We start from the raw sequence: 11076 nt of genomic DNA, 5'->3' as shown, positions 1-11076 counted from the left end.
TGAGTGACTGAAGTACAGCATGTTATCAGTGTCTTCAGGGACTCCAAAAACCTAGAGGAAGAGTCCCCATGATAATTTAGGCAACTAGGTTGAGTTTCAGAGGTGGCTGGCCCTCAAATTTCATCATCCTTCTTTGCTTCCCACTTAAAGTGAGAAAGTGCAAGATTTTCCCCTAGCCAATGGGATCCCAACTATTCTCTCAAGAAAAGTATCCTAGGCTATTAGATAGAAGAGCTTATGATGAAGGTGGGTGCTACCTCCCTGCATTTGTCATTCTTAGGTATTACTCTTTATTTGCTTTATAAACTAAAGACAGTAGAGGATGCATCCAGACATTTTAGAATCTGCAGGTGATAACCACTGAGGCAGGAACTTACCATAGAAGTAGGGGGGTGTGTGGTAGGATGGGGACGAGAGAGACAAGGCAGGGGATCACTTTGAGAGCCTCCAGCTCTGCCTACATGTACCTTAATCACTAGAGCAGACTTGAAGAGCTTTATCAATAACTTAGCAAGGGCACACAGAATAATTAATTTCTTTCCTATAAGGAACTCAGATCTGGTGTCCAAGCTTGCAGAAGGATATTGGTCCAATGAGATGAAGAATAATTTTCTTTTCTTTTGTAACTCTATATTCTCAAAGTCCATAGATGTTTTTGTTCCACTATACTTTTTCCATTTTCCATTACAGAGGTCTCAGATGATAATTTAGGCATCAGTCTCTCAAAGATTCAGATGTGTCAACATATCTACGCAAACAACTATGTAACCTATATATTTTGATGAAATATAAAGTTTATAAATATCTCTGTAATTAAAGTATTTGAAAAAAATTTAAAAAGTAATTTGAAAAAGAAGTAATGAAACATAAACTATGTAGTTTTCTTTTGTTGAGGATAATTCTTATACAGTTTTATACAGAGTAAGTTAGTAATTTTTCCACATGTGATGAAAATATAAAACTGAGAAGGGGGCGTTAAACAACTAGCCGTGGCTTAGACTTGCCTCTAAGATCCCTTCTTACCCTGAGATTCTAGGATGCAAATGACACTGAACAGAAGTCTGCAGAGTGTGGTAGCTCGCTCAGCAGCCCTGACAGTTCACCCGCAGGAAAGCAGATTATAGAATCTTCATGGGAGTTTTTGGCAGCCATTTTTTAAATCAGTCAATCAATAAATATTTTTTTGGGGGCACTTTCTATGGGCAAGACACTGTGCCTGGCCCTATAGAGGATTCAAAGAACAAAGATCCTTTCCTGAGGAAGTTTTCAATATTGTATTTCTTCCAAATTTCTGAGATTTTCTAAAGATATTTTCCCTAGGAAATTTTCTCCTAAAAATTTCTTTAGTATGTGAAGGTAATTTTCTAAATAATTCTGAAAATTCTTCCCTTCTACAACATAATGCAATGCAGTGCTGTGGATTCGGATCTGACTCAAAGCGACCCCTCCTTGGGTTTCCCAGGCAGTATCAATAGGGAAGTAGATTGCTCAACCTTCCTTCCGAGGAGTGGCTGGTGGGTTTGAACCGACAGCCTTCTGGTTAGCAGTCAAATGCTTCAGGTACAAGGAATATCCAGATAATAGTTTAAAATGCCATTAATAAAAACATAACAAAACAAAAAACCAATAAGATATGTTCTAAACAAGGCAATGTAGAAATATCTACTTTATAAAAAAGTTTACACTATTTAATCCATATGCCAAGAAAGTGTGTCTGTGAATAATTCTACCAGGACATGTAAAATAAGTTTTTGTGTTAGCAGTAGTGATTCTATGTCAGTAGAATCATTTATACAGTACTAGTAGCATAGTGCCTAAGGCACTTGACTGCTAACCAGAAGGCTGGCGGTTCAAACCCACCAGCCACTCCTCGGAAGTAAGGTTGGGCAATCCTACTTCTGTAGTGATACTGCCTCAGAAACCCAAGGAGGGGTCACTATGAGTCAGGGCTGACTCGACGGCACATAACAACAAAAGTAAAGAAAACTAACCATTGAACATTTCTTTTATTTGTTTAGGAGAATGCTTCCTAAAATATATTCTCCAGATCCTGCAGATTATGAGTTAGTTACGGGCTGTGACAAGGTCTAGTCTCGTTTTATGAGTTCTTAGTCCCAGAGTTGCATTTTCTCAGCCCTTCATTCCCCACCTTCCTAAACCTTGTCCCCAGACTACTTACTAGTCCTGGGTAAGTAGCCTGTCTTCCCTCCACATTTCTCCTTGAATATATTCTTCTTGTTGAGCTGTGTCTACCTGGTCAAGGCCATAAAAAAATTAAAAACAGAACTAGGACCAGTGTCTACTATTTCTGAAATATATTCTAAAATGATGGTTAACCGACAAAACCAAACTCACTGCCACCGAGGTTATTCTGACTCATAGCGACCCCTGTTGGGTTTCCAAGGCTGTAAATCTTTACAGAAGTGGACTGCCTCATCTTTCTTCCATAGAGCACCTGGTGGGTTCAAACCACCAACCTTCTGGTTAGCAGCCAACTGCCTTAACCACTATACCACCAGAGCTCGTTACAATGATGGTTCACCACTTATCTGTCAGTTTGTCATACTGTGGAGGCTTGTGTGTTTCTACGGGTTAGGAGACTATGCCATGCGTATTTCAAATAGCAGCACGTGGACAGGTTTCACTTCTGAAAAAATGGGCCAGTGAAAACCTTATGAATAGCAGAGAAACACTGGCTGATAAACAATGAAGGTTAGGCTGGACTAAAAAAAAAAAAAAAAAAAATTAAGGTTGAATTTAGAGAATGGATAGAAAAAGAGGGACAGAGTTAAGGCATGTTAAAGTATGAAAATGGTGTAGCTGGAAAAGGAGAAGGATCCTTGGTGGTGAAATGGTTAAGTGCTTAGCTGCTAACCAAACAGCTGGCAGTTCAAACCTACCCAGAAACTCTGTGGGAGAAAGACTGAGCAACTTGCTGCTATTCATATTACAGCCTAGAAAACCCTTTGCAGCTGTTCTACTCTGTCACATGGGGTTAGTGTGAGTTGAAATAGGCTCGATGGCACTTAACGACAAGAGAAAGGATAAATCAAAAAGACAAGAGGAGTCAGAGAAGACAAGGAATGATCGACAAGTGACATATTTGAAAGAACAGAAAGGTGGGAAGAGATAAGGACATATAGAGAAAAGCAGACATAATGAAAACACCAGTGATGGTTAGAGATAATTTAAAGATGGCTAAAGACAGAGGAAGAAAGGGAAGAAAAAATGGAAAGCTAGACATAGAAGGGTAAAGAGAGAAAAAGAAGCAAGGAAGACAAGAAAGGAAATGATAAAGGAAAGGAGAAAGGAGGTGGAAGAAAAAAATGTCAAAAGAGAATATTAATTACGGAAAAACAGCTCCTATAAAGACCAACATAAGAAAAAAAAAAAGTGCAACACTTCATGACTATACTGTATTCACTATACTGATACATGGATTTTCATACATAAAACGGAAAACTCATTTGCCTTTCAGTCTTGCAAAACCAGACAATTTTGCAAATACAGGATTTTGAGAGAAAAATGAAGAATCAGCAAGTAAAGAGAAATTAACCCAGACAAATGGCTTTTGAGTTTTAGGGTAGTAGTGGTCATGGGTTTCCTGCTTTTAAAGTCTGTACTAATTTGTGACGATGCGGGATCCAGTGATTCCCACAGGTCCAAGCTTATCCGCACCACCTGGGCCACTACTCTTAATTGCTGGAATGAGGGAAAACTTAAGGATCACCAGGAGGGTCAGACGCTTAACAGAGTCTTTGGGGAAAAAAGTTTGGGCAACATTGGTATAGAACAGCAATTCTTTTCCTTCCCTAGAGAACGCTTGGCTGGGATAAGCTCTAAGCCTGAAGTAACACACAGTCTTGTACCTGGTCCTGTGGATTGGTTCCTTCTTTAAAGGATTCATATGGAGTGTGTTCACCTGCATTAAGTGTGTTTACATTCACACTCATAAACTGTGCCTCAGTAGGTAACTCAACCAATATGTTAGGATTTTCAGTAGGCATAATTGGATCCCCATCAAACGGGCCTTGCTTTGAATTGCTAGATGAAGTTCCTGTGCCAGAAAAGTGATGCTTTGCTAATTTGGAGCCAAAGCATGGTAAATGTAGGATGCTAGATGGCTTTTGTTGCTGCCTCTCACCCTCGTTTCCTTGAACTTCACTTTGGGTTGCTTTTGGTTTGGGGTCTTCCTCAGGGATACCTGTAACAAGCTGCTCAGGGGTCAGGACAACAGTTCTTTCACTGGGTTGATTGCCTTCAACCATTGGTTCCATAATGTTTTTTCTCCACCCAGATCACTTTTGAGACATGGTGCATTCATTGACTGAAGGAAGCTGGTTTCAGGAAACGACATCATTCCCCTTTGACCCAGTTGATTCTTAATAGAATGTGGTGTGTTCCTCCTTAGAGTGGATACATCATCTCTAAAAGGACTCGTATTTTGGCTTTCCACAGGCAGCCTCTTCTCTGAGCTGTTTCTTTGGCCAGGTCGGATGCTTGTAGGGGAGATTATATGTCTTGCATGCTTAGTATGACTACCTCCTGTATACAGAGGGCTGGTGTCTTGGTTGTCCCCTGGTGCAAGACCAAAGGATGCAGTGTAGTCTTGCAGAGCAAGTGGATTGTCTTTGGGTCCTGTGGAGCCACCAGCACAGCAGGGCCCTCTTTGGCTTTAGGTGAAATACATTTGCTTCTTTTTCATCAGTTGGGTAACTTTGAGGAGTTAAGTCTGGGAAAAGCAAATGTTCTCCCTCTAGTGAATTTAACCTAGTAATTTGCATGCCATCGTTTAAATTCTCACCTTCATGCCATGTTGGAATTTTCTGAAGGCCAGATGGGGAGTTTCCGGAATAGGGCTGGTTCTCTTTATGCTCTGGTGGGCTACCTACAGCTTTGTGTAAATTCTTTGCCTGATCCCAGAAATTTCTGTTAAAATATGGCCCCCTTTCTTTTGGTTCATGAGCTTGAGTCCTGTGGTCCCAGGAGTTCCAAGAAGGAAATGGAATGCTTTCTTCCTGTCCAGCAGTGTTATTAACATAATAGCCCCTACTCTCCACAGGTGGTGGTACAGTAGGAGCTGTATCATATGATGGCAAATTCTCATCTGGGCCCCAGGGGTAAAATTCACCATGTGGAAAATCCTCGCTGGGTTTTGAGGGATTAGCAAAAGAATAGGGAAGATATTCTCTTGGCTGATTCGAGGCATATCGTTGGCTTTCATAGTGCCTAACTGTTGGAGTTCCTTTAAAGCTAGACTCTTCCTCACCCCATCTAACTGGTCCTAGGAAAGATTCATCTCCAGTTGGATGAATTGGGCCCTCTTCATTATAAGGGACTGTCTCTTTCTGGTATGGAGTATTCATGGGATTCAGTGGATTTTCTGGTTGCCTCATGGTACTGGGAGAATCACCTTTCTCATCCCAGGTATGGCTCCTAAGGTATGGTGAGTTTTCCCTGGGATCATAGGGATTATATTCAGAGTAGAAAACACTTCCTCTAGAGCTGTGGGAAGGATGAGGCAAAGGTCCTTCTTGCCTTCTAGGATCTTCCCCAAGGGGTGCAGAGATTTCTTGGTGGTTCCAATGATTTCTTCCGCCAGGAAAATGTTCTCTTGCAGAGGAAGGGATTTCCTCAGGGTATATAGGATAATATATACTGTGCTTTGATTCTGGCTGATTAGTTTCTGATTCATATGGGATTCTTCTTGGTTTTAAAACAAACCCTTTGGGCAAATGTTGGCTTTGGGTTTGTTCATCAGAATTTGGGACTCTCCTGGAATCTCCTCTTGGGTAATGGGAGTTTTCACATTGATCAATGGAATTAAAACTTGGAACTTGAATGTTGCCCTCAGAATGAGGCAGTTTATAATTTAATTTATTAAGTCCATAATCTTGAGATTTTCTCCAGGGGCCAGTTGGATCTCTTGGAGGAACAACTATTCTTTCTTTTTGACCTGGTGGCTTCTTTCTTGGATTTTGGATTTTTTCATTGCGGCCAACCGTAGTACCATGTTTGGTGCCCATTGGGGCAACGTTGGCTCCCACAGGGTGTTTATTTGGCCCTTGAAGCTTTCTTCTGAAATTTGCTGGATTTCCTGCATGAAAGGGAGAATTAACTCTTGAAGTGGAAGGGTAAGCTTTGAGATAAGCTGGATTTCCTGGACGAGCTGCTAGTTTGCCTTCCAAGGTAAAGGAGCTCCACTGAGGACCCCTTTGAACTTGTTGATGTCGGTAAAAAGGCCCATTTTGTCCATGACCCATGGTGGTACCAGTGGGATGCCATTGTCTTCCTGTAGGAAAACCTTGGACTCTAGGAATTGGATAATTTTCATGACTGTTTGGCTGACTTGGTCCCCATGGGATTTGATTTCCTTGTACTCCCTGGTTTGAGATATTAATGGTAGGTGGTGAAATGACCCCATCTTGAACTGTTGGATTACTCCCAGGGTTTGTACCATGACTGTTTCCTGCTGGGGCGGTGTTTCTGCCCTGACGCCCTGCAGGGCTGTGCACATTTGGTCGGGTTGAATTAGTCTCAGGAACAGTTGAATTAGCTGTGGGTTCTGTAGCTGGACTCTCTGCTTTAGGGGGATCTTTTTCTTTGGGTTTTTCAAAATCTTGTTCAAACATCTCATCTGCAAAATAAGGAGGATGACCCCAAATCCATGATATCCAAAATAGCCAAAGTAAGGATTCTGTAGGAAATAGAAGGAAATCAATAATTAACTCTTTGCTTCTCATGATGGTATCTGGAATTTTTTTTAGTGTGATAGGGAAATCCTAACAGCTACATACTTCTTTTACACTACTGTCAATGCTTTCTTTCTTGCAATTGGATGCTTCCTTTGGTTTCCATGGCCGTACTCCCCTCTGATTCTCTCTCTGAGCACTTTTTCAGCCATCTCCTCCAATGCCTGGCACTACATCTGAGGGTTGTTTGTTTGTTTAAAGGTATTGTATCCTCTGTCCTCCTCATTCTTCTTTTACCACTTTATACACCTGCCTTGAGGAATCCACTGCAAGCCCATTCCTTCAATATTAGTATGCACTGCCCTGGAGTCGGATCTGACTCATAGCAACGCCTCCTCGGGTTTCTGAGGCGGTATCACTACCGTAGTAGATTGCCCAACCTTCCTTCCTTCAGGCCTTGGCTGGTGGGTTTGAACCTCCAGCCTTCTCGTTAGCAGTCAAATGCCTTAGCCACTATACCACCAGAGCTATTAGCACATACCAATAACTCAGAAAGGCAAAAATCTGGTTCAGGATACCCTTTCCTGAGGTTGAGGCAAAAGACTGCTCTAGTAAAGATCTTGTAAGTACCTCCAACTGTATGTACCCAGAACTGGATTCATCTTCCCCCAAGCCTCCTTCTCTAGTTCTCTGTACTTAAGCAACATTTACCACTGTCTACCCCACCAGCCACTCCTCGGAAGGAAGGTTGGGCAATCCTACTTCCGTAGTGATACTGCCTCGGAAACCCAAGGAGGGGTCGCTAAGAGTCGGGGCCGACTCGACGGCACATAACAACAACAACAACCCAGTTTCTCAAGCTTCCATGGACAATTGCTGGCCAAGTCCTATAAACCCTAAATTTTCATCTTTGTTCCCTCCTCCTTTATCCTTAGTACTCCTGCACTGTTGCAATAATTTTCTTACTGGTTACTCTCCATGTAGTCTTACTTTTCTCTATCTTGCCTCCACATGGGCTTTTAGAGTAGTGGAGGTTGAAGGTAAGAATTCTGTCACTTTCCTCTTTAATCATGTATTTAATTTATCCTTACCTTATAGGATAAACTCTAAACTCCTTAGCAGAACACACTAATCAGTACAGCATGATGCTAAAGAGTGAGGATATAGACAGACCTCGGTTAAAATCCTTGTTCCACTAATAGTAGTAGTATGACTCTGGGCTTACCTCAGTTTATTCTTTTGTAAAATGGAGATAATAAAATAATGCCTGCTTCATAGTTGTTATGAAGGTCAAATGCAATAACATGTGAAGGCCTTAGCTCAGTGCCTAGTACTTAGTAAGTGCCCAATAAGTGTTATATGTTATGTGATTATCATCATATAAAAAAAACAAAAACCAAACTCACTGCTGTCAAGTGACCCCCTTTTGGTTTCCAAGGCAGTAAATCTTTACAGAAGTAGATTGCCCAGTCTTCCTTCTGTAGAGTGGCTGATGGCTTTGAACCACCAACCTTCTGGTTAGCAGTCAAGTGCCTTAGGCACAATACCACCATATGGGTAGTTTAGTCAACATATAGCCCATGAGTAATACCTCCGACCTCCTTTCCTCCTTGGACTTCATGCATTTGCAAATCACATATGCTTCTAGTTCTCTGAGTACACCACTCTGTGTTTCATGGCTTCTTCATACTGAACTTTCCTCCCACCTACACATTTATTCTTCCTGGCAATGTTGACTCATCCTTCAGGACTCAGCTTGAATGCTTTATTTTCTCTGAAGCTTCCCTGACTTCCATGGACAGAATTAGGTTCTAATCCCCAGTGTCCCCAGCAGTACACTCTTCTGTTATAAGAGTTATTCCATTGGATTTCAATTGTCTACTTTTCTGGGACCTCCTAACTGATTGTAAAGTTTTTAAGTAAAAACATGTTTCTCATCTTTGTCTGAGCTCTGGTAGCAAAGTGCCTAAGGCACTTGACTGCTAACCAGAAGGCTGGCGGTTCAAACCCACCAGCCACTCCTCAGAAAGAAGGTTGGGCAATCTACCTCTGTAGTGATTCTGCCTTGGAAACCCAAGGAGGGGTCGCTATGAGTCGGATCTGACTCAACGACACATAACAACAACATCTTTGTCCAGCACCTAGCACAATGGGAAATGTTTAATAAATGTTTTATTTACCATGAGCTTTGTCAGTCAGTAGGTTTTAGAGAGGAGCTTTGGTGGCATAGGGGTTAAAACATTGGGCTGCTAACCAAAAGGTCAGCAGTTCAAATACACCATCTTCTCTGTAGCAGAAAGATGAAGCAGTCTGCTTCTATAAAGATTACAGCCTTGGAAACCTTATGAGGCTGTTCTACTCTGTCCTATAGGATTGTTATGAGTTGGAATCAGCTGTATGACAGTGGGTTTCAGTGGGTTAGGTTTTTAAGACATTTATGAGGCATTTAAGTCATTTAGGTTTTTTTTTTAATATATAGAAAAAAGAATTTTTATTCTCATTTATAAATGGAGATGAGACATAAGGTGAGAAATCTCCATGATCATGTAGGAAATCGGCAATGTTCCCAGGATGTGGAATATAGACTTCTTAATGCCTTTGCTGGGAGCTCTGATGGCACAGTGCCTAAGGCATTTGACCACTAACCAGAAAGCTGATGGTTCAAACCCACCAGCCACTCCTTGGAAGGAAGGTTGGGCAATCTACTTCTGCCATGTACTGCCTCAGAAACCCAACAAGGGGTCTCTGTGAGTCGGATCCGATGGTAATGAGTTTAATGCCTTTGCTTACTGCCTGAGTCATTCTACTTTAGTTTCTAATGATATGTTTGTGAAAGTTTGGGCTGCCAGTTTCTATGCTGAATACAACTGTCTTAATCATTTTTATTTGGGATTATTTCACCATGCTGTTTTCAAAAGCACCTTATGTCATTACTGACATAGTAGTCTTCAGTGTCATCATTTTAAGACCAAAAATCTCCAGAGCCATTGGATTTCTTCATTGCCACATACCACATATTCATGGAAAAAGGGTAAGTAAGCTCCACAGTGAGGTGCTGTGCCACAATTACAAAAATGAGTTTTTTAACGAAGTACCAGACCCACTGCCATCAACCCAGTTCCAACTCACAAAGACCCTGTAGAACAGGGTAGAACTGCCCCATATGATTTCCAAGCTGTAAATTTTTATGGATGCAGACTGCCTCATCTTTCTTCCACAGAGTAGCTCGTGGGTTCGAATGCACCAACCTTTGGATTAGCAGCCAAATACTTTAACCACTACACCACCAGAGCTCCTTTATACAACATAGTGCTAGGATAATGTAACGTTATGTAGTAAAAGAGCTATTAAGCAGGGAATCAGAAGACAAGTTTCACCTACTACATTTGATAAGCCACTAATTTAGTAGGTAAAACTTGTCTGGGCTTCAGTTTATTTGCACAAGGCAGGTGTTAGATGATCACTAAATTACTAAGATACTCTTATTTCCTTTTCTGTTCACTAATTGCATCACCACTGTCTAGAGTCCAGCATCAACATGGAGCAAAGCTCTTTAGCTTTCTTTGACAAAGAGATTTCCACACATGCAGAATGACATTTCCATACATGTAGAGGAGAAACCAAAACCAAAAACCAAACTCACTGCCATCGGGCCAATTCCGACTCATAGAGACCCCCTTTGGGTTTCCAAAGAAAGGGTATCATATTTTATTTTAGGTTCCTGGCTTGATTTCTTTTACATTTTTTTTTTTTTTTAAAAAAACTTCAGTGCTGCAGCTACAGATTCATATATTGAGTTTTAACTTTCTTATTTGATGGGGATCAAAAAATCAGAGATTGAAGGATTGTAATTCCTAATGGGGAAACATTACTTACCCCTTCTTCTTCATTACTGATTGGTGGGCGTCCATAGCCTGGTGGTACCCTCTGAAAGATGAAAAAACCCAATGAACACAAGGGCAACCAACTTTCTATGCTGCCATTTGTTTGTAAGGCTCAAGGTATCTTAAAATAGCCCAAATCAGGGGTTGAGTGTTAGCAATGTTTATTTTAAGCTTCTGAGTCATTAGCTCCTACTAACTAGCTGCTAATAGCTGTAACATAATCCATCAGTAAATACTGGTAAATACAAAGACCTCAGCTATATCCTAGATTATCCTATTCAAAAGACCCTGTGTGTCAGCATCTTCTAATAATTGTTCCACTTTACCACCTCCAAAAGCCATTTTCCTAAGACAATTTTTTTTTCTCTCTCTACATTTTACTCGTTTTGCTTCTCTAGAGAACCCAGCGGGAGCTCTGGTAGCATAGTGGCTAAGACACTTGCCTGCTAACCAGACGGCTGGCGGTTCAAACCCACCAGCCACTCCTCGGAAGGAAGGTT

At 41.3% G+C, this 11076-nt stretch overlaps 1 protein-coding gene across 1 annotated transcript in view; it reads right to left on the bottom strand.

Moving 5' to 3' along the window:
• Nucleotides 1-3839: 3839 nt before the first annotated feature.
• The window catches only part of ENAM (enamelin), a 22140-nt gene continuing 14903 nt past the window's right edge, over nt 3840-11076 (bottom strand). Inside the window, 5 exon segments of the mRNA XM_007942773.1 lie at nt 3840-4285; nt 4288-4675; nt 4677-6661; nt 6664-6697; nt 10569-10619. Coding sequence (XP_007940964.1) covers nt 3840-4285; nt 4288-4675; nt 4677-6661; nt 6664-6697; nt 10569-10619 — 2904 coding nt within the window.

The sequence above is a fragment of the Orycteropus afer genome, unplaced genomic scaffold (assembly GCF_000298275.1).
Source record: "Orycteropus afer afer isolate SDZICR_OR568_19922 unplaced genomic scaffold, OryAfe1.0 scaffold00098, whole genome shotgun sequence".
In the NCBI taxonomy this organism is placed as follows: domain Eukaryota; kingdom Metazoa; phylum Chordata; class Mammalia; order Tubulidentata; family Orycteropodidae; genus Orycteropus; species Orycteropus afer.
This window is presented reverse-complemented; position numbering and strand designations above follow the sequence as displayed.